At 44.1% G+C, this 23,698-nt stretch overlaps 1 protein-coding gene across 1 annotated transcript in view; it reads left to right on the forward strand.

The window, feature by feature from the left end:
• Nucleotides 1–506: 506 nt before the first annotated feature.
• LOC311121723 (rho GTPase-activating protein 9-like) overlaps nt 507–23,698 on the forward strand; it is a gene marked incomplete at both ends in the record, with an annotated part of 33,971 nt that continues 10,779 nt past the window's right edge. The window contains 7 exons of the mRNA XM_084196180.1: nt 507–800; nt 2,695–2,902; nt 3,041–3,262; nt 9,412–9,575; nt 17,211–17,270; nt 17,392–17,514; nt 17,706–17,795. Of these exons, the coding sequence (XP_084052306.1) occupies nt 507–800; nt 2,695–2,902; nt 3,041–3,262; nt 9,412–9,575; nt 17,211–17,270; nt 17,392–17,514; nt 17,706–17,795 (1,161 nt within the window). The remainder of the gene's footprint in view (nt 801–2,694; nt 2,903–3,040; nt 3,263–9,411; nt 9,576–17,210; nt 17,271–17,391; nt 17,515–17,705; nt 17,796–23,698) is intronic.

Consider the following 23,698-nt stretch of genomic DNA (forward strand, 5'->3'; position numbering starts at 1 on the left):
TGCGATTATCTCTGATGTTTCTTTGCCGGATAGTCCATAGCTTTGTATGGTATTAAGACCTTATATTGGGGCGGCAAGTAGCCTAGCAGTTAAGAGGGTTGGGCCAGTAACCGAATGATCGCTGGTTTGAATCCCCGAGCAGACTAGGTGAAAAATCTGTCGATATGCCTTTGAGCAACGCACTTAACCCTAATTGCTCATGTAAGTCGCTCTGGGAAAGAGCTAAATGACTAAAATGTAAATGTCTTGAGATCTAAGCTTAATATAGGGGTATGAGATTATGATATCGAATGGTGTGGATATGTGATGCTTGCCATATTGTGTCCATATTTACAGTAACCCAGTTCTGTTCCGTTTGTGTTTCAGAGAATGGCGCTGGCCTGGCACCAGTCGCCGCCGGTACCTTGTGTCAGCGTCACCTGTGACCCCACCCTCGCCACCCGTCCCCTTGTCCCCAACACCCCCCACTGAGCCCCAGTCCAACCAGCCAGGAGCATCCATCCACCATGCTGTCAGGCAGCTGGCGCCGTTCACCAGTAGCCTCACCCGCCAAGCCCTCAGCCTCCACCAGAGGGAGTATTACCAGTGTGAGCAGTGTGTCCAGCAGGGGGAGCCGTGCCAGTGTGAGCAGCAGTGTTAGCAGTGTGAGTGTGCCTACTGTGTGTGGCGTCCCCAGTGGCACGGTGGTGTTGGAGGCTCAGTATGACTATCAGTACCGCGAGGCAGATGGACGACAGGTCTGCATCCGAGAGGGAGAGCGGTTTATTCTGCTCAGGAAGACTAACACTGACTGGTGGCAGGTAAGGACGTCCTTTGTGGCTGGGTTGGTACGAGCGTGGTGCTAGGAATCCTGCTGGGATCACATATTCTAAAATGTATTGAGAAAATCCTTACTTCCAGTTAAGTCAAATTTAAACTTAGTCATCTATGGATGTCAATGGAAGCTACGTGAAATTTGACTGTAATGGTGGTTAGGATTCGCCCAGTTTTGGATAAGAGCATCTGCTAAATGGCATATATACTGAAGAAAAATATAAACACAACATGTAAAGTGTTGGTCCCATGTTTCATGAGCTAAAATAAAAGATCCCAGAAATGTTCCATACGCACAAAAAGCTTGTTTCTCTCAAATTTTGGGCACAAATTTGTTTACATCTCTGTTAGTGAGCATTTCTCCTTTGCCAAGATAGCCCATCCACCTGACAGGTGTGGCATATCAAGAAGCTGATTAAATAGCATGATCATTACACAGGTGCACCTTGTGCTGTGGACAATAAAAGACCACTCTAAAATGTACAGTTTTGTCACACAACACAATGCCACAGATGTCTCAAGTTTTGAATGTGCTTGCAATTGGCATGCTTACTGAAGGAATGTCCACCAGAGCTGTTGCCATAGAATTGAATCTTCATTTCTCTACCATAAGCGACCAATGTCGTTTTAGAGAATTTGGCAGTACGTCCAACCGACCTCACTACTACAGACCACGTGTAACCAAGCCAGCCCAGGACCTCCACATCCGGCTTCTTTACCTGCGGGATCGTCTGAGCCCAGCCATCCAGACAGCTGATGAAACTGTGGGTTTGCACAACCAAAGAGTTTCTGCACAAACTGTCAGAAACCATCTCAGGGAAGCTCATCTGCGTGCTCGTTGTCCTCACCAGGGTCTTGACCTGACTGCAGTTCGGAGTCGTAACTGACTTTAATGGGCAAATGCTCACCTTCGATGGCCACTGGCACGCTGGAGAACTGTGCTCTTCAAGGATGAATCCCGGTTTCAACTGTACCGGGCAGATGGCAGGCAACGTGTATGGTGTCGTGTGGGCGAGCGGTTTGCCGATGTCAACGTTGTGAACAGAGTGCCCCATGGTGTCGGTGGGGTTATGGTATGGGCAGGCATAAGCTACGCAACGAACACAATTGCATTTTATCGATAACAATTTGAATGCACAGAGATATCATGACGAGATCCAGAGGCCCATTGTCGTGCCATTCATCCGCCGCCATCACCTCATATTTCAGCATGGTAATGCACGGCCCCATGTCGCAAGTATCTGTACACAATTTTAGGAAGCTGAAAATGAAACAGTTCTTCCATGGCCTGCATACTCACCAGACATGTCACCCATTGAGCACATTTGGGATGCTCTGGATTGACGTGTACGACAGCGTGTTCCAGTTCCCGCAAATATCCAGTAACTTCGCACAGCCATTGAAAAGCCAGCCTTCTCTGTAGCTCAATTGGTAGAGCATGGCGCTTGTAACGCCAGGGTAGTGGGTTCGATCCCCAGGACCACCCATAGGTAAAAATGTATGCACACATGACTGTAAGTCGCTTTGGATAAAAGCGTCTGCTAAATGGCATATTAAAAGGAGTGGGACAACATTCCACAGGCCACAATCAACAGCCTGATCAACTCTATGCTAAGGAGATGTGTTGCACTGCTTGAGGCAAATGGTGGTCACACCAGATGCTGAATAGTTTTCTGATCCACGCCACTACTTTTAAAAAATGTATCAGTGACCAATAGATGCATATCTGTATTCCCAGTCATATGAAATCCATAGATTAGGGCCTAATGAATTCATTTCAATTGACTGATTTCCTTATATGATCTGTAACTCAGTAAAATATTTGAAATTGTGGCATGTTGCGTTTATATTTTTGTTCCGTGTATATATTTGTATTACCAGGTTCGGAGGATTGGGGCAGCCAGTAAAGCCAAGCCCATGTATGTCCCGGCTACGTATGTGGTGGAGGTGCCCATCACTCCTCTGTCGTCAGTACGACAACATGTCAACAACAACATGTCAAACCACGCCAACACGAGACTCCTGACCCGGTCATCTCTCTCTCCCTGTTCTAACAACCAGTACTCAGGTACGGGGGTGTGGGGAGGGGGTGGGATGGGGTGTGGTTGTGTGTGTGTCCTATGGTCAATTGATCTCCATGGTCCATTTACTAATACAAACATGTAATAAACACTCACATAGATCTTATTTCATTCTCTCTTCTCCTTCTCCTCTCCTTCCACAACAGTGCCCAAAACCTTCTGTTGTTCCATGGAGGACCTCAACTCTCACAGTGCCTTCAGGGGAGTCAACTGTCACAGCCCTACCCCCGGTCTGGGAGGAGGGGGCCACTTCCCAACCATGCCCCTCCCTGCGCTCCCCTCCAACACCACTACCTCCTCCACCGGAAAACTAATGGTCCCTGGGGGCCCCCAGACCCCCATGGGCCACTCGGGCCCCATCCCCCGCAGTAAGATTTTACTTGATAATTAAAAGTACACAGAAGGCTGGCTTTGACTTCATGGTCAAAACGCTTTAGCTTTTTAATAAATAAGAGCACAATGAATTGGAATAAGACCCTTGTTGTTGTGGTCTTTGATAGGTGATGTTATCGCCTTTTCTTTTTTGAACTACATAGAAGGCTGCTCCAGCCGCAGACAACAGTATATACAGTGCATACGTTAAAGACTTATTCTAAAATTGATTAAATTGTTTTTTTCTCCCCTCATCAATCTACACCCCATAATGACAAAGCAAAAACGGGTTTTTAGAAATTGTGGCAAATTTCTACAAAATACAAAATTGAAATATCACATTTACTTAACTATTCAGACCCTTTACTCAGTACTTTGTTAAAGCACCTTTGGCAGCGATTACAGCCTCAAGTCTTCTTGGGTATGACGCTACCAGCTTGGCACACCTGTATTTGGGGAGTTTCTCCCATTCTTCTCTGCAGATCCTCTCAAGCTCTGTCAGGTTGGATGGGGAGTGCCGCTGCACAGCTATTTTCAGGTCTCTCCAGAGATGTTCAATCAGGTTCAAGTCCGGGCTCTGGCTGGGCCACTCAAGGACATTCAGAGACTTGTCCCAAAGCCACTCCTGCATTGTCTTGGCTGTGTGCTTAGGGTCATTGTCCTGTTGGAAGGTGAACCTTCGCCCCAGTCTGAGGTCTTGAGAGCTCTGGAGCAGGTTTTCATCAAGGATCTCTCCGTTCATCTTTCCCTCGATCCTGACTAAACACCCAGTCCCTGACACTAAAAATCATCCCCACAGCATGATGCTGCTACCACCATGCTTCACCGTAGGGATGGTGCCAGGTTTCCTCCAGACGTGACTCTTGGCATTCAGGCCAAAGAGTTAAATATTGGTTTCATCAGACCAGAGAGTCTTTAGGTGCCTTTTGGCAAACTCCAAGTGGGCTGTCTTGTGCCTTTTACTGAGGAGTGGCTTCCGTCTGGCCACTCTACCATAAAGGCCTGATTGGTGGAGTGCTGCAGAGATGGTTGTCCTTCTGGAAAGTTCTCCCATCTCCACAGAGGAAGTCTGGAGCTCTGTCAGAGTGTCCATCGGTTTCTTGATCACCTCCCTGACCAAGGCCCTTCTTCCCTGATTGCTCAGTTTGGCCGGGCGGCCAGCTCTAGGAAGAGTCTTGGTGGTTCCAAACGTATTCCATTTAAGAATGATGGAGGCCACTGTGTTCTTGGGGACCTTCAATGCTGCAGATATTTTTTGGTACCCTTCCCCAGACCTGTGCCTCGACACAATACTGTCTCGGAGCTCTACGGACAATTCCTTCGACCTCATGGCTTGGTTTTTGTTCTGACATGCACTGTCAACTGTGGGACCTTATATAAACAGGTGTGTGCCTTTCCAAATCATGTCCAATCAATTGAATTTACCACCGATGGACTCCAGTGAAGTTGTAGAAACATTTAAAGGATGATCAATGGAAACAGGATGCACCTGAGCTAAATTTGACGTCTCATAGCAAAGTTTCTAAATAAGGTATTTCTGGTTATAATTTGTTATAAATTAGCAAAAATGTCTAAAAACCTGTTTTCGCTTTGTCATTATGGGGTATTTTTGTATTTATTATGGATCCCCATTTCGGGGTTCCGGCAAAAAAAGTCAATTTTAAAAACATTACTATACATTCATAGCAGATTTCACAACACACTAAGTGTGTGCGCTCAGGCCCCTACTCCACTCCCACATATCTACAACACAAAATCCATGTGTAATTCAAATCAAATTTTACTTGTCACATGTACCGATTACAGTAAAATGCTTACAAGCCCTTAACCAACAATGCAGTTTTAAGAAAAATAAGTGGTAAGTAAAAAATAAAACAATGCAAATAGTCCAGGTAGCCATTTGTTTAGATTGTCAGGAGTCTTATGGTTTAGGGGTAGAAGCTGTTTAGAAGCCTTTTGGACCGAGACTTGGCACTCCGGTACCGCTTGCCATACGGTAGCAGAGAAAACAGTCTATGACCTCCCTCTGCAACTGGATCCTGGACTTCCTGATGGGCCACCCCCAGGTGGTAAGGGTAGATAACAACACATCTGCGACTCTGATCCTCAACACGGGGGCCCCTCAGTGGTGCGTGCTCATTCCCCTCCTGTACTCCCAGTTCACCCATGACCGCATGGCCAGGCATGACTCCAACACCATCATTAAGTTTGCCGACGACACAACAGTGGTAGGCCTGATCACCGACAACGATGAGACAGGCTATAGGGAGGAGGTCAGAGATCTGGCCGTGTGGTGCCAAGATAACAATCTCTCCCTCAACATGATGAAGACAAATGAGATGATTGTGGACTACAGGAAAAGGAAGAGGACCAAGCACGCCCCCATTCTCAGCGACGGAGCTGTAGTGGAGCAGGTTGAGAGCTTCAAGTTCCTTGGTGTCCACATCACCAACAAACTAACATGGTCCAAGCACACCAAGACAGTCATGAAGAGGGCGCAACAAAACCTATTCCACCTAAGGAGACTGAAAAGATTTTGCATGGGTCCTCAGATCCTCAAAAGGTTCTACAGCTGCACCATCGGAAGCATCCTGACTGGTTGCATCATCGCCTGGTATGGCAACTGCTCGGCCTCCGACCGCAAGGCACTACAGAGGGTAGTGCATACGCCCCAGTACATCACTGGGGCAAAGCTTTTATCCATCCAGGACCTCTATACCAGGCAGTATCAGAGGAAGGGCCTAAAAATTGTCAAAGACTCCAGCCACCCTAGTCATAGACTGTTCTCTCTGCTACCGCACGTCAAGCGGTACCAGAGCACCAAGTCTAAGTTCAAGAGGCTTCTAAACAGCTTCTACCCCCAAGCCATAAGACTACTGAACATCTAATCAAATGGCTACCCAGACTATTTGCATTGCCCCCCCCCCCCCCCCCCCCCCACCCCTTTTTTGCGCTGCTGCCACTCTCTGTTTATTATCTATGCATAGTCACTTTAATAACTCTACCTACATGTACATATTACCCCAATTACCTCGACTAACCGGTGCCCCCACACATTGACTCGGTACCGGTACCACCTGTACAGTGGGGAAAAAAGTATTTAGTCAGCCACCAATTGTACAAGTTCTCCCACTTAAAAAGATGAGAGAGGCCTGTAATTTTCATCATAGGTACAAGTCAACTATGACAGACAAAATGAGAGAAAAAAAAATCCAGAAAATCACATTGTAGGACTTTTAATGAATTTATTTGCAAATTATGGTGGAAAATAAGTATTTGGTCACCTACAAACAAGCAAGATTTCTGGCTCTCACAGACCTGTAACTTCTACTTTAAGAGGCTCCTCTGTCCTCCACTCGTTACCTGTATTTTATGGCACCTGTTTGAACTTGTTATCAGTATAAAGGACACCTGTCCACAACCTCAAACACTCACACTCCAAACTCCACTATGGCCAAGACCAAAGAACTGTCAAAGGACACCAGAAACAAAATTGTAGACCTGCACCAGGCTGGGAAGACTGAATCTGCAATAGGTAAGCAGCTTGGTTTGAAGAAATCAACTGTGGGAGCAATTATTAGGAAATGGAAGACATACAAGACCACTGATAATCTCCCTCGATCTGGGGCTCCACGCAAGATCTTCACTAGGTCAAAATGATCACAAGAACGGTGAGCAAAAATCCCAGAACCACACGGGGGGACCTAGTGAATGACCTGCAGAGAGCTGGGACCAAAGTAACAAAGCCTACCATCAGTAACACACTACGCCGCCAGGGACTCAAATCCTGCAGTGCCAGACGTGTCCCCCTGCTTAAGCCAGTACATGTCCAGGCCCATCTGAAGTTTGCTAGAGTGCATTTGGATGATCCAGAAGAGGATTGGGAGAATGTCATATGGTCAGACGAAACCAAAATATAACTTTTTGGTAAAAACTCAACTTGTCGTGTTTGGAGGACAAAGAATGCTGAGTTGCATCCAAAGAACACCATACCTACTGTGAAGCATGGGGGTGGAAACATCATGCTTTGGGGCTGTTTTTCTGTAAAGGGACCAGGACGACTGATCTGTGTAAAGGAAAGAATGAATGGGGCCATGTATCGTGAGATTTTGAGTGAAAACCTCCTTCCATCAGCAAGGGCATTGAAGATGAAACGTGGCTGGGTCTTTCAGCATGACAATGATTCCAAACACACCGCCCGGGCAACGAAGGAGTGGCTTCGTAAGAAGCATTTCAAGGTCCTGGAGTGGCCTAGCCAGTCTCCAGATCTCAACCCCATAGAAAATCTTTGGAGGGAGTTGAAAGTCTGTGTTGCCCAGCGACAGCCCCAAAACATCACTGCTCTAGAGGAGATCTGCATGGAGGAATGGGCCAAAATACCAGCAACAGTGTGTGAAAACCTTGTGAAGACTTACAGAAAACGTTTGACCTGTGTCATTGCCAACAAAGGGTATATAACAAAGTATTGAGAAACTTTTGTTATTGACCAAATACTTATTTTCCACCATAATTTGCAAATAAATTCATTTAAAATCCTACAATGTGATTTTCTGGATTTTTTTTTCTCTCATTTTGTCTGTCATAGTTGACATGTACCTATGATGAAAATTACAGGCCTCTCTCATCTTTTTAAGTGGGAGAACTTGCACAATTGGTGGCTGACTAAATTCTTTTTTCTCCCACTGTATATAGCCTCGCTATTGTTATTTTTACTGCTGCTCTTTAATTATTTGTTATTTTTATTTCGTATTAATTTATATTGTATTTATTTGTGATTTCTTTTGGTATTCTTTCTTAAAACTGCATTGTTGGTTAAGGGCTTTTAAGTAAGCATTTCACTGTAATGTCTACACCTGTTGTATTCGGCGCATGTGACAAATAAAATGTGATTTGATTTGAAGAATATGCATATCCTTGCTTCAGGTCCTGAGCTATAGGCAGTTAGATTTGGGTATGTCATTTTAGGCGAAAATTTAAAAAAAGGGTCTGATCCTTAAGAGGTTAAGAAGGTAGAGTAGCGCTTTATTATGGACAGACTTCTCCCAATCTTAGTTACTGTTGTATCAATATGTTTTGACCATGACAGTTTATAATCCAGGGTTACTCCAAGCAGTTTAGTCACCTCAACTTGCTCAATTTCCACATTATTTATTACAAGATTTAGTTGAGGTTTAGGGTTTAGTGAATGATTTGTCCCAATATTCAGGACTAACTTATTCCTTGCCACCCATTGTGTGAAAATAACTGCAGCTCTTTGTTAAGTGTTGCAGTAATTTCAGTCGCTGTAGTAGCTGACGTGTATAGTGTTGAGTCATCCGCATACATAGTCACACTGACTTTACTCGAAGCCAGTGGCATGTCATTAATAAAGATTGAAAAAAGTAAGGGGCCTAGACAGCTGCCCTGAGGAATTCCTGATTCTACCTGGATTATGTTAGAGAGGCTTCCATTAAAGAACACCCTCTGTGTTCTGTTAGACAGGTAACTCTTTATCCACAATATAGCAGGGGGTGTAAAGCCATACGTTTTTCTGTCACGACTTTCTCCGAAGCTGCCTCCTCTCCTTGTTCGGGCAGGCTTCGCCGTTCGTCGTCACCGGCCTTCTAGCCACTGCCGCATCACATCTCATCATTCCATTTGTTTTGTCTTGTCTATTACACACACCTGGTTCATAGTACGTGTATAAGTGTTCCCTCTGCCCCCTTGTCCTTGTGGGTGATTGTTTAATGTGAGGAGAGTAGCTCGGTTGAGCTACGTGTATTTTGTATTGGCGGGGTATATTTTCCCTGTGTGCCTGTTTTGTTCCAGTGCGCCTGTTTTGCGCACTGGACTGTTTGACGCTATCAAGCGTAACTCTGTATTCCGGAATGAACTCTGTATTCTGTGATTTACCCTCCTGCGCCTGACTCCTTCAAATCACCCATCACATTTTCCAGCAGCAGACTATGATCAAGGTGGTATTGTGTGTAGATTGATGAAGAAAAACATTAATTTAATCAATTTTAGAATAAGGCTGTAACGTAACAAAATGTGGAAAAAGTCAAGGGGTCTGAATACATTCCGAATGCACTGTACATTACATAAAAATTATGAAGGATAATACACAATACAGCCTGAAGACCTTTTTCCCACTTTGGTCCTTTAGGTAAGAGCTCCTGCAACCTGCCGAACCCTTATGAGGAGATCGAGGTGGGGGAAATGGGGCTCAAGATGGGGCTCAGTGGATGGAGCACGCCCATCGGTGGTGCTGCCAAGTCCCTCATCCAGTGGGAGATGGCAGAGGCCGCCCGCAGACACAGCCATCTGCAGGTAAGACTGGGCCAAGTGGGCCAAGATACAGACAGGACACACACAGACACACATGGACAGGACACACACAGACACACACACGGACAGGACACACACAGACACACACGGACAGGACACACACAGACAAACACACAGACACACACACGGACAGGACACACACAGACAAGAGGGATAGGGGCTTGAGCTATGCTACTTCAGATAGCCTGGGCCAACACACCAAGGCACACAGACAGGACAGGGACTAGACAACAGCTACTGTATGCTACTTCAGAAAAACACATGGACAGAGAGACTAGAGCTGTGCTACTTCAGATACACATGTACATCATTTGTGAAGTGTAGTTATAACTAGTCTCATTCCATACTATTATGTGCTGTAGCCAACTCTTCTTTTCGTGTCATGCCATGTATGGCTTAATGATGAGGCTATATAATAAAAGCTATCCCTAATCTCTCGTGATAGACTGTTTATGCCATTACATTGAGTAGCTGGGTAGCGCACACGTGAGATTAGGTTCTGGGTGCCGACCGAGATGATCCCTCATCAGGTACTGATGATGGTTGTGGTAAAACAAACATGTTGGTTTGTGATAACAAAGAAACAATTTAGCTTTTAGTTAGAGCCAACATCCATTCATATGAAAACAAGAATCAGCCACTGCCAAGTTAGAGTCCAGACGGGATGGTTTTTGGAGTGTGTTCAAAAAGCCACTCCGTGAGTGAACATGATTGTTGGGATTTTATGAGAGTTGACATCTAGCCCTGTATTTTTCTTCTCTCTGGATGGACCATCTCTCTTTCTTTCCTCTCTTGCTTATTATCCCTTGTTCCATCTCTGCGCCTCCTTCCTCCCTCTCTCCATCCCTCTCTCTTCTCTCCCCCACTCTCTCTCCTGAGGGCTTTTCTTCACGCTTTTCCTCTCTCTCTCTCTCTCTCTCTCTCTCTCTCTCTCTCTCTCTCTCTCTCTCTCTCTCTCTCTCTCTCTCTCTCTCTCTCCTCTCTACCTCCCTCCTGTCTCTAAACTCAGTAAGCAGGATTAGAGCAACATCCATGTCACAAGCTCCTATTTTCCCTCAAAACACACACATGTTAATGCTGTCTTAATTGAAGCCACAGTAAAGGTCCTGCCATCTCCCAGAAGAAGCTGGCCCTTAGTTAACACAACACACACACGTATGCAGGCACACATATTGAACATGCACCACACGCATAAACCTACAGGGTTACCGGAATCTTCAGTAATGTTTGGTAATTAACAGGTAATCTATGGCATTCTATGGTAACTTTGGTAATTTATACTTGAATAACTTTTAAAAAATGTATTTATATATAATATACCTTTTTTTACATCTGTGTCCATGAGTTTCTAGTGGATAGACCATTTGGTTCGAGAAAAAATATCATAATTAATTCATAAAGCATCTAATCAACAATGGCCTTATTTCAATTAACTCTGCAACTCTTCCAACTATTGACTTTCTTCACAATTACCACCAGTTTGGTGTCAAAACATTTACCACAAAGACATATTGACATAGTAAAATAAATAAAAGTGTGTAGAAATATTAAGGATATTTCATGCTAAAACCCTCATATTAAACACCAATGGTATTCAAGTTGATGGTTTATATTTAGGAAAATGTTTTATTGCTTTGTCATTCTTTGTATCTTTAAAAAAATCTGATTAGATTATTTTATATATTTTACATGTGATAAGGCCACACAGAGTGCCAGAGATAAGACACCTGTGATAATCTGAAGCACTCCAAAAGGCCACTAGATGTCCTCATAAAATTCCCCCCAAAAATGAAAGTTCCCAAAAAACTGGTAGTATAATGGTAAACTTAGAACGATTCCAGTAATATACCCACCCTCTACAGTCCTAGGTTGGAGTCAGCTTTAGGTGTTTCCTGTCAATTGAAAGGGAAACAGCAGTGACATACATCATTGCCATGAAACCACAGGCATTTCCTTTACCCCCGGTGCACGGCAGATTAAGATACAGGAAACACACACACACACACACACACACACACACACACACACACACACAAAGGATTGTTGCACAAACATGCATTTAAACATGCACAGTTGAGTGAACAATGACATTGTTTTGTACTTGAACCTGAATCCAGCCTCTCCCTTGATATTTTTAGTATTTATAGAGATGCAGTATTACGTGCTATTACAAAACTAGTTTATTTATCACAAAACTAGTTTGGCCACAGTGCTCAGAATGTTATGTAGTTAGACCTCAGTGCCTCCCCCTGGAGTACACTACTGACACAGCAGTTGTGCGTGTCCGTGCTCGTGCGTGTCTTACACAGTATAATTTACATTTACATTTATCCAGAGCAACTTACAAATTGGTGCATTCAACTTATGATAGCCAGTGGGACAACCACCTTTTTAAATTTTTTATGGGGGGTGGGGGAAGAAGGATTACTTTATACTATTCCAGGTATTCCTTAAAGAGGTAGGGTTTCAAGTGTCTCCGGAAGGTGGTCAGTGACTCCGCTGTCCTGGCATCATGGGGGAGCTTGTTCCACCATTGGGGTGCAAGAGCAGAGAATAGCTTTGACTGGGCTGAGCGGGAACTGTGCTTCCATAGAGGTAGGGGAGCTAGCAGGTCAGAGGTGGATGAACGTAGTGCCCTCGTTTGGGTGTAGGGTCTGATCAGAGCCTGAAGGTAAGGAGGTGCCATTCCCCTCACAGCTCCGTAGGCAAGCACCATGGTCTTGTAGTAGATGCAAGCCTCAACTGGAAGCCAGTGGAGTGTGCGGAGGAGCGGGGTGACATGAGAGAACTTGGGAAGGTTGAACACCAGACGGGCTGCAGCCTCCTGGATAAGTTGAAGGGGTTTAATGGCACAGGCAGGGAGCCCAGCCAACAGCGAGTACCAGTAATCCAGACGGGAGATGACAAGTGCCTGGATTAGGACCTGTGCCACTTTCTGTGTAAGGTAGGGTCGTACTCTGCGAATGTTGTAGAGCATGAACCTGCAGGATCGGGTCACCGCTTTGATGTTAGCGGAGAACGACAGGGTATTGTCCAGGGTCATGCCAAGGTTCTTTGCACTCTGGGAGGACACAATGGAGTTGTCAACCATGATGGCGAGATCATGGAGCAGGCAGTCCTTCCCCGGGAGGAAGAGCAGCTCCAGGGGTTTCCAAAAAATTTTGGCCCGTGACCCTATTTTGATATTTCTAAAAATGGTGACCCCACCATGTAAAAAACAGTGATGTAATCAACGGCCAATGTTTACTTTTTAATTGGGGCAATGACAGTCTATTGCAAACAGTGGCGTGTATTCATGGATGCCAAGGGAAGCCAAATATTTGACCAATAAAAAATAAATAATGTATCAAATAATTTATATTTAGTCTCTCTGTGTTTTCATAATTTTCCGTCAATTTGCAATAGGCTGAATCTCACCGGAGAAATCATCCAAGCGAAGGAAACAGCACCCCTCTGTCTCAGTATATGTAGCCCATGTATCTAATGCAGTCTGGACCAAAAGAGTATGACATGTTGCCCCAAGGGAGGCCAGTTTGGATTTGGCTTCACACCAATCAAATCACATCCTAAGCAAAACGTCATTTTCATTTCTGGTCTTCTTGTGTTGATGTCTTGCAGTAGCTAGCTTGGTAAATCGGCCCTTTCCTAAGCCATGGATGGAGATGGGGATTTGGACTTGTGGTTTGGACTTAATTATCTGTACAGGCCAATGATTATGACAGCTGGTTCATTGTTGCCCATTTGAGAAAGTTAGACTAGCAAGGTCCTCTGTAGCTCAGCTGGTAGAGCACGGCGCTTGTAACGCCAAGGTAGTGGGTTCAATCCCCGGGACCACCCCACTTTGGATAAAAGCGTCTGCTAAACGGCATATTATTATTATAAGCATTTTAGCTAGGTAACCTATGACAACAAAAACTAAAAAGCGTACTGTATGACAGAGCCATAGACCGTTTTGCCAACATGAAAGAGAGGATGGCATTGGCGTTCAAGTAGAGTGAGTCAAACAAAATGTCTTACTTGCGCGTACACGCACATACACCACATCAGTACAATGTACAGCCACATGACACTTAGCAACATTGGTTGGATTTCTTTTTGTATCTTTAAGTTTGTTTCAATGTATTAAACTAAGCAAATATAGCCTTGTTGATTTGATGAAGTTGAAATGGTGCTGGAATAGCGTAGGGAGTGCTCCTGTTGTCTTTGTGCTGACTTGTGGTAACTCTGTAGTTCTACATCAGTAGTTGTTTAGTAAACTGTCGATGTTGCAGGTCATATAATGGTTTGTTACATGCAATGTTTGCTTTGTGGACTTCACCAGACAGAAGTCCACTTGTTAATTGCAGGTGTTATGGCAGGTTGCCTATTTTAAATGCACTGGGTGAGGTAGGAGCTGATACAGGTGCAGGTATCTCGGTTAAAGGACAAGGATAGGGAGAGAGTCTTGAGGTTTCGTGCAATTAAGGGGACAGTTAACAAAAAAGTGTGAGAAATATTAGAGCCTGTTCTACAGCCGCCCCCAAAGCAAGCTCTTCTGATTTTGCTTTTGCTCCACAAAGGCTCTCCCAGCGGCCTGGGTTGATCTTGATCTCACGCAGATCTCATCTTGACCCTACCTCAGATGGGCCACTGGTCTGGGTAGGGTCGATGTTGGCCCATAAGTGGTCAGCCAGGATTGCTATGGCACCAGCGCCGTCGACCAGCAAGACCACTGTCAGCATAGATGGCTTGGGGCAGAGAGTTGTCACCCCGCCCTGTGAGGAGCAAGTTGGGAGTGACTGGGTCTGGTCAGGCAAGAGGATGATGAAGGGGAGTGTTACTGGAGCACCATGGGTGGTGGTTCTGGAGGAGGGTGGCATGCCTGAATGGCAATTGGAGGAAGGAGGTATGGTTTGCCATCTGTCGGAACACTGAGGATCTTACCCCCCTGTCACTGGAGGATAAGGTGGAGTTGGCTTGCATGCCACAGGAAGGGACCTTGGAGGGAGAGAGCCTTTGTGGAGCAAGAGCAGAACCAGCAGAGACTGCTTTTGGGGGCGGCTGTAGAAAAGGCTCGAATTTCTCTCACTTTTTTTGTTAACTGTCCCTTTAATTGCAGGCGCCTCTGAGACATAGAGATGTGTAGAAATTGCTATGTATCAGTCCTCAAATGGCAGTGCCCATGTTATACAGGCTTTCTTGATGCATAGTTCGAAGGCTCAGTACCTCTGATTCACCCTCTAACCCAAGGCAGTAGGCAGCAGCAGGGAGAATGATGGAACTTTCAGAGCCGTCATTAAGAATGGCATATGTCTCCATCGCCTCCTCACCGTGATGTAGGATGACTCTGACCACTTTTAACATCCCTCGTGGTGAGCGGTTTGGGCCGTCAAGGTAAAGGACCCCCATCTCGGCTTTGTCGGTGCTGACCATAAGGACGCTCCTGTGCTCTTGCGATATGTACTCATGTAGCACTGTGAGGTGCAACTCCTTGCAGGTGTGTTGCATGGCTTTTTTAGGATGCATTCCTTTGGGGAGTGTTTTCACCCACACCTCCAACAGCGGCCTTGAACTGAGATCCAATCCCTGACCTTCTCCCTAGAGAACTGCTTGAACTCAGGACATGAGCCTAGGAAGTGTTCTTCCCCTTCACAGTAAGGACAATATAATTTAAACTTGTTTGTTCTGGTTAGATTTTTGCTGCTTGCCACGAGGAGAGCTGTAACTGTCTTGTTTGTGGTAACGTTCACTGGTCAGGAACATGTTAGTGGTACCCAGGCGCAGTGTTTTTTTCCGGTTAACCTCCCTCTTGTCCTGGTAGAGAGCAGAAGTTGTCTGGGAGTGTCTTTTGGCCCTTGCTTTCACCTGCAACCAGTCAGACAGGTTCTGGAGGGACAGGTTTTGGCTACTCCATGTCCTATGATACCACGAGTCAAGCAGTTCTCAATATACCTATCATGGTATCCAGGTGGCAGTTTACCCAGCAACCAGTCTACATGTGAACCACACCCTGGTAACCTTCCAATCTCAGCAGTTTCAGACGATCCAGGAGCACTTGAAACTTGTAGCTGCTGTGGTTGTGTGGATAATCTCTTCTGAGATCGGGTTATGTGGGGGTAAACCACATTGTCTCTCAAATGGGCTGGGGGCTGTTTCCCCCTCAGGCTCTTTCCAACCAAAACAGGCTCCTCTTTAGGCCTAGCTCCTGCTGGATGTGCGCTTGCTGCACTTGGCTGTGAGACAGTGAAGGTTCCACTTGCTTGCATCTCACATGTGCCAGGCCCAGCTAAGGCTGAGTCAGGCTGAGGGTCGCCATTAAGGGTGGAGGAATTGAGGTCCCTGTCCATGGGAACACCTGTATCCCACCTCATATCCGGCTCGAAGGACCACTTATTATGGCACTGAACTAAAAGACAAAGGAACTCAGGTATTTAACAAGGGAAATTGGTTGCAGGTGTTCTCAGAGCATCGAGATGTATAGAGATCTCTAGTGCCCAAAAGCCTGTATAACATGGGCAGCCCCATTTGAGGACTGATACATAGCGATCTCTACACATCTCTATGGCTCAGAGCCTGTCCGGTTTTGTGATGAAACAAACGTATGTGTAGTTGAATTTATTCCACCACTGTGTGACTGTTGTCTTTTTGTTGTCACAGCCTTATTGTATATCACGCTGGCATATGAACGAATGGGTTATAGGGAAAACAACACAATTATCACAACATAGGTTGTAATATGGATTTTTTACTGGCTTGGCTTGGCTTCCTCAGTGATTTTACCCACACACTGCTACTGATTACAAATCAGTCTGAGAGTTCTTTTGACAGTATTTCAATCTGGAGGAAGAATGGTTTGAAGTGACTGAAATGCATCAGAAAGGTATTGGGAAGTTCAGAAGATCATCAGGCAATAATGTTGTATGATCTTCTGTGTAGAAAAGAACATCATCGTTGAAGATGTTATTTTCCCCCCAGTCTGTTTTAGTGCCTGGTCTTGTCCATTCTGTTCTATTGAGTCCTGTATGGCTTGTGGGAAACAGACACATAAGTGTTCCTGAGGTTCTTATCTTTCAGTGATGGGGTCATAATATCTTGTAGCTTAAACAATTCAAAAGATAGAGCCGCATTTGTAGGAAGAAAACTGAAACCGCTCTGTTTATTGCAACGTAACCCCGGTTTTCGCGACCCCATTTTCAAATCCCCCTAGTTTATGAAAAGCTGGTGTAATCTATACAGTCTATAGGTTGCAAGTGTCACTCAGCCCCAGCTGTCATTAGTAGAATGACTATAGTTAGGTAACATGGGGATAAAACTGCATCGTATAGCTTCATCATCACCATAGCTTTCATGGAAAGATGATTTTCCAAATGATGTTCCTTACTTTTCAATCTATTTCAGTGCAACAGATGGCCTCCTATATCCTACATTACATTATGTACCAGTTCACTAGAGTTAGTAGACATGGGTGACCTCACTGTTGCATGTAAATTAAGCTTTTCTATAAGCCACGTTTTCATGTTGAGGTGGACGGGTTCTCTCTCTCTCTCTCTCTCTCTCTCTCTCTCTCTCTCTCTCTCTCTCTCTCTCTCTCTCTCTCTCTCTCTCTCTCTCTCTCCTCTCTCCTCTGCCCTACACCAGGTAAAGAGGTGGAGCCAAGCAGAACCCCCCAGCCCTGCCCCCGGTCAGCGACCCCTACAGGTGATTTTTGTTAGTTTATTTCACCATTTGATTCTAATGGAGGCAAACACAACGTGCATACATGATATCATAGAAGATGACACAAAAAAGTAATGCACTTATTTCTGTTGTGGCCCTGCAGGTGCTGGACCTATGGGAGCAGTACTCGGCCCCCGCCACGGGGCGATGTTTCTACGTCAACACCGTTACCAAGGAGAGGTCCTGGAAACCCCCCCGCAGAGCCCGCGAACGCACCCCCAGCCGGGTAACAGTAATAATAGGGTTAAACAGAACATAGGGTCTTATGTTAATTAGAACAGCCCATTTATTGTGAAACATTACTATTTTTTTTTGGCAATAGAGTCTATCAACGCTGATGTTGGTATTGCTAGCAATGAAAAATGGTGGGACAGATGTACATTGAAACTAACAACTATACTCTCTTCCCTACTATAGGCTAGTCCGATGCAGCCACAGACATTTCCACAGGACACCAACAACCTGTCATTACCCATCCCAGGCACAGGAAATTACAAAATGCACAGGGTAGGCCCACCTACAGGCTCTTTTTCCTGTCACACGGTATCTGTCCTAATGTCGATGCAAATGGTTACAATTTCAACCGCATGTATGGCATCGCAAAGGGTAATGATATTCATTAGATTTCTTATGGCCTATAGCAGTGTGCCTGAAGACACCCAGAGGCTTCAGAGGAGAAGTGGTGTACTGTATCACTGAGGATGTGTTATCTTGTTACATAGCTCTGTTATTGTCACAGAATCAGAGCATCACAGTATCAATACAAAGAGATTTACTTTTTACTGGCTTAATGCCACCCTACCCTATTTCCTGCTACACATACAAGTGTTAGTTATCACATAATATTACATACATAAACATCTCCATATACAGATGTACAGCTGGCTAAGTTAGTGTCACTCAACCCTACTACAATATCATTACATAGACATACACTGAGTATACAAAACATTTAGAACACCTGCTCTTTCCATGACATAGACTGACCAGGTGAATCCAGGTGAAAGCTATGATCCCTTATTGATGTCACTTGTTAAATCCACTTCAATCAGTGTAGATATTAGCAACAAAATATTATGAAGGTGTTCCTAATGTTTGGTATACTCAGTGTACATCTGCATAGGTTTACAGCTGGCAGTTAGTGCCACCATAGACATATAAACTATCTAGTCATTCTATTTCTATGAAAGCCACTCTACCATACTTCTTGGTCCTGCCAGTGCAGGCCGTCTCAGACAGCATGGCTCAGAGGCAGAGTAACAGAATAGAGGTGCTGATCTAGGATCAGTTTTTCCTTTTTTAGATCATAATGACAAAACATCCGCACCTCTATTCTGACCCTTTTTGAATGTAGGCCCATCTAGGGCTCAGAGCCAGCGTAACACCTCATGTTCCAGATTAGTGTTAGAGAGACTACATACATAAATACATTATTAACTACTCTACTGTACATCCTCCTAGTTTCCCCATGTATTTCTTTATTTAGTTAATAATGTAATGCAGACAGTGAGAGTCTCGCAGGCCTTAAACACTCAAGCAGAGCTGTATGGAGAGACATGCCACCAAGACTCCAACACTTTGGCCCCATCCAGAAACAAGCTCCAACCCAATAGGCACTTAACATACAGATGTCGGATCTTCATTTGATTAGTCATTCATTTGATTATTCGCGGAATATGTTGCTGCACGTTAGGAAATTCAAATGAGCCTTGTGATTTAGATACATTCATTGAAAACCCACAGTTCTCTTTCTCTGCATGCGGGGGCAGTCAAGTCATTTGGACCAGTGGGGCCATATTTGTCCATATTCTTTAGGCTACCCGTTTTAGTCTATCCATTGTCACATAATGAAAGGTGTGAAAACCAATAATAGGCTACAGTTTGTGTTTCCCTGGCTGAGCTGATGAGGGCCATCAGAGGACATTTTAAGGTTTCTAGCGAACGTAAGGTTAGTTCAATCAAGGCCTGGGGTGGTCTAGCGGTTAGGACAGCTGCCTTCAGCGTGCACATATAGGCCTACCGTGTCAGTGTGGGTTTGATTCCGGGCACAAATAACTCAATTCCCCCCGATTGACTTGATTTTGTTACACATTTCAAATATGGGCAGTCCCAGATAGATGCAGTGAAATGTGTTGTTTTACACGGTCAGCCATCGTAGTACGGCACCCCTGGAGCAAATTAGGGTTAAGTGCCTTGCTCAAGGGCACATCGGCAGATTTTTCACCTTGGCGGCTTCAAACCAGCGACCTTTCGGTTACAGGCCCAACGTTCTAGACGCTAGGCTACCTGCCGACTTTCACCCCGATCTTGATAAGAAATTACCATTACATACACTTTTATTTTAAAGACAGTTGTATTTAATGGATAACATGAATAGAAAACAAATGAAACAGTAACAGTAGGCCACACCAACATTAGTTTCCATTCATACAAAGTGTCGGGTAAATTGCCACAGTAGATTTTCCATGGTAAATGAGGAATGCTTGTCAAATAGATAAATCGCCCTTAGTCTGTTCAAAAATGACTAAGTTGTTCCGATGACAATACCAACCAGATGGTGAACATAAGCTATATATACAAAAGTATGTGGACACCCCTTCAAATGAGTGGATTCTGCTATTTCAGCCACACCTCTTGCTGACAGGTGTATAAAATCGAGCACACAGCCATGCAATGTCCATAGACAAACATTGGCAGTAGAATGGCCTTACTGAAGAGCTCAGTGACTTTCAAAGTGGCACCGTCATAGGATGCCACCTTTCCAACAAGTCAGTCTGTAAAATTCTGCCCTGCTAGAGCTGCCCCGGTCAACTGTAAGTGCTGTTATTGTGAAGTGGAAACGTCTAGGAGCAACAACGGCTCAGCCAGCGAAGTCGTATGCTACACAAGCTTACAGAACGGGACTGCCGAGTACTGAAGCACGTAACGCGTACAAATCGTCACTAATGCTCTTGTGGCTGAATGGAAGCAAGTCCCCGCAGCAATGTTCCAACATCTAGTGCGAAGCCTTTTGCTTTGTCATTATGGGGGATTGTGTGTAGATTAATGAGAAAAACATTTTTAAAAATCAATTTTAGAATAAGGCTGTGACGTTACAAAATGTGGAAAAAGTCAAGGGGTCTGAACGCTTTCCGAATACACTGTATATACAGTACCAGTCAAAAGTTTGGACACACCTACTCATTCAAGGGTTTTTCTTTATTTTTAATATTTTCTACATTGTAGAATAATTGTGAAGACATCAAAACTATGAAATAACACATATGGAATCATGTAGTAACCAAAAAAGTGTTAAACAAATCAAAATATAGTTTAGATTTTAGATTCTTCAATGTAACCACCCTTTGCCTTGACAGCTTTGCACACTCTTGGCATTCTCTCAACCAGCTTCACCTGGAATGCTTTTCCAACAGTATTGAAGGAGTTCCCACAAAAATGTCTAAAAACCTGTTTTCACTTCGTCATTATGGGGTATTGCGTGTAGATTGATGAGGAAAATTTAGAATAAGGCTGTAACGTAACAAAATGTGAAAAAAGTCAAGGGGTCTGAATACTTTCCGAATGCACTGTAGGTCTCATAGTTAGTAGCCTACAACTGCAATGTTTTTTTAGGACATTACATTTACTGTTGGATGAATACATGGCTGCTAGCAGTGGGTAGCCTATTATATTTAGCGATAGCAATTTAGTTAATGTGTTGAGTTTCCACTTCCTCAGGTGTTGACCCCAAATTAATTAGCCTATGATATTAGTTAGCGCACATAAGATCAGTGGTGGGAAAAGTACGCAATCGTCATACTTGAGTAAAAGTAAAGATACCTTAATAGAAAATGACTCAAATAAAAGTGAAAGTCACCCAGTAAAATACTACTTGCGTAAAAGTCAAAAGTATTTGGTTTTAAATATGCTTAAGTATCAAAAGTAAATGTAATTGCTAAAATATACTTAAGGATCAAAAGTAAAAGTATAAATTATTTCAAATTCCTGATATTAAGCAAACCAGACAGCAACATTTTCTTGTTTTTTTTATTTACGGATAGCCAGTGGCACACTCCAACACTCAGACATAATTTACAAACGAAGCATTTGTTTTTAGTGAGTCCGCCAGTGTGATGGAAGGAGTCAGGCGCAGGAGGGTAATCACCGAATACAGAGTTTATTCCATCGTTACACAAAATACGCTGGAATAGCGACAAACGAAACAGGCACAGGGGAAACTATCTACCCTGGCAATACACTGTAACGGTATCTCCATACAATACATAGGCACAGGGGAAATATCTACCCTGGCAACAAAATGGTACGAGTAGCTCCACCGAGCTACACTACTCTCACATTCAAACAATCACCCGCAAGGACAAGGGGGCAGAGGGAACACTAATACACAGACTAATGAGGGGATTAGAACCAGGTGTGTGTGATTGACAAAACAAGACAAATGTGATGATGATAATTGGGGCGGCAGTGGTTAGTAAGCCGGTGACGACGAACGCCGAAGCCTGCCCGAACAAGGAGGGGAGGCAGCCTCGACGGAAGTCGTGACAGCCAGATTAGAGGCAGTAGAGATGACCTGGGATGTTCTCTTGATAAGTGTGTGAATTGGACCATTTTCCTGTCCTGATAAGCATTCAAAATGTAACAAATACTTTTGGGTGTCAGGGAAAATGTATGGAGTAAAAAGTACATTATTTTCATTAGGAATGTAGTGAAGTAAAAGTAAAGGTTGTCAAAAATATAAATAGTAAAGTAAAGTACAGATACCACAAAAAACTACTTAAGTAGTACTTTAAAGTATTTTTACTTAAGTACTTTATACCACTGCATAAGGTGTATGTAATTCATCTCTATTGAACAAAACAAAAAACTGGAAATTCTGGAGTCGTATTTGAACAGTAAAATATAGCAACAATAGTCAATAATTGTCAACCCAAAATTCATGACAATCACTGGATTAGGTTGCACATCAAAATATCTTGAGTCATGGATTCCTGCTTGGACGTGTTAGATGAAACAAGGTATTTCTTGAATACCTCAGTAGCCTATTTATTACATTTGTTAATAAAGCATCATGAATCACTTCATAAGATGATTACTGATGGGCTGATGCCACCAACTGTAAAAGTTAGTGGCACCAGTGACACCAGGGGAAAATGTTAGTCTGAACTCTGGAGCCCTGTAAGAACTAACACTTCCGGTAGGTGTTGATTCAGAGGAACACATATGACAGGCACTAATTTGCGATATAGCCTAAGTCGTTAGTTTGGCTTTTATAACGTAGAAGGCTTAAGCAGACAGACAGACAGACAGACAGACAGACAGACAGACAGACAGACAGACAGACAGAGACAGAGAACAAGAAGAAGCACAGAGTGACAGCAGAGAAGATGCTGAGATAGATAGACAGCACAACAGGGAAGAGCAGAGACAAAGTTATAGTGGTGAGTTGTATCTCCAGTGTTTTAACATATTGTATTTGTTTTAAACATGAGCTGGTTAAAAAGGAGGAGGGCCATGTCTCGCCAGTCACTGGTACAGAAATTGTTGATAAATGCTGTACTGTGCTACCAATGTTATGTGTCAGCACTACTGCCTGTGTCTAAGTAGACTGTGTAGGGTCAGGGTGTAGGGTGTGTGTGTGTGGGGATGGGGTGTGTATGTGTATAGCTGGTAGCCCGCAAGTGTATGGGCTGGTGTGGATAAAATGCCAGGGCTGAATTCTTGTCCCAGTCCGCCCCTTAGGCTACGTGCAGGCTACAGCGTCTTGTGTGAATTCCTATGTGGATTATAATAAATTGACATATTTGTAGGGGGTAGATGTATTTGTCGTTAGGCAAAATCAGGTCAATTGTTTTATTACATGTTGAAGGCAAGCAAGAGGCAGAATAAATGATGTGTTTCCTCAGTGTTTGTTTGGCCAGCGGTTACAGTCACTGACTCTGGCACACATATGCCAGAGTCGGCATGGGTTCGAATCCGGCCCACTGCCAATTGACTCATGGATGATCGTCTATTTTTGACGCATTCATTCTGCATGCTTAAAGGGTTAAAACAGAAACATCTGGAAAGTTGACAGTTTAGCCATTCGTTCCGAGTGGTTAAGGTTAGGGCTATAGTTTGGGGAAGGCTTAAAGACAAAAGAAAAAAGACGTGCCTATGTATCAGTATTCTTAGAGCTCGGTAGAACATTTTGAACCGCCGCAGGTCATGAGTTCGCGCCCAGTGCTGTGCCTATGTTAGGCCCACAAGTTTAATTGCGTTTATATTAAGTAAAACGAATAGTCTCATAATTTACACAAAGAAGTGTTTCAGCCCTACGAAATCATCCTTTGATAGGTTCAAATGCATAAACATCCTGTCAGCTTTACGAAATGAAATATTAAAGCCACACAATACAGGCTTTCAATCCACAC

This window comes from Coregonus lavaretus (genome assembly GCF_964263955.1).
Source record: "Coregonus lavaretus genome assembly, contig: HAP1_SCAFFOLD_6148, whole genome shotgun sequence".
In the NCBI taxonomy this organism is placed as follows: Eukaryota; Metazoa; Chordata; class Actinopteri; order Salmoniformes; family Salmonidae; genus Coregonus; species Coregonus lavaretus.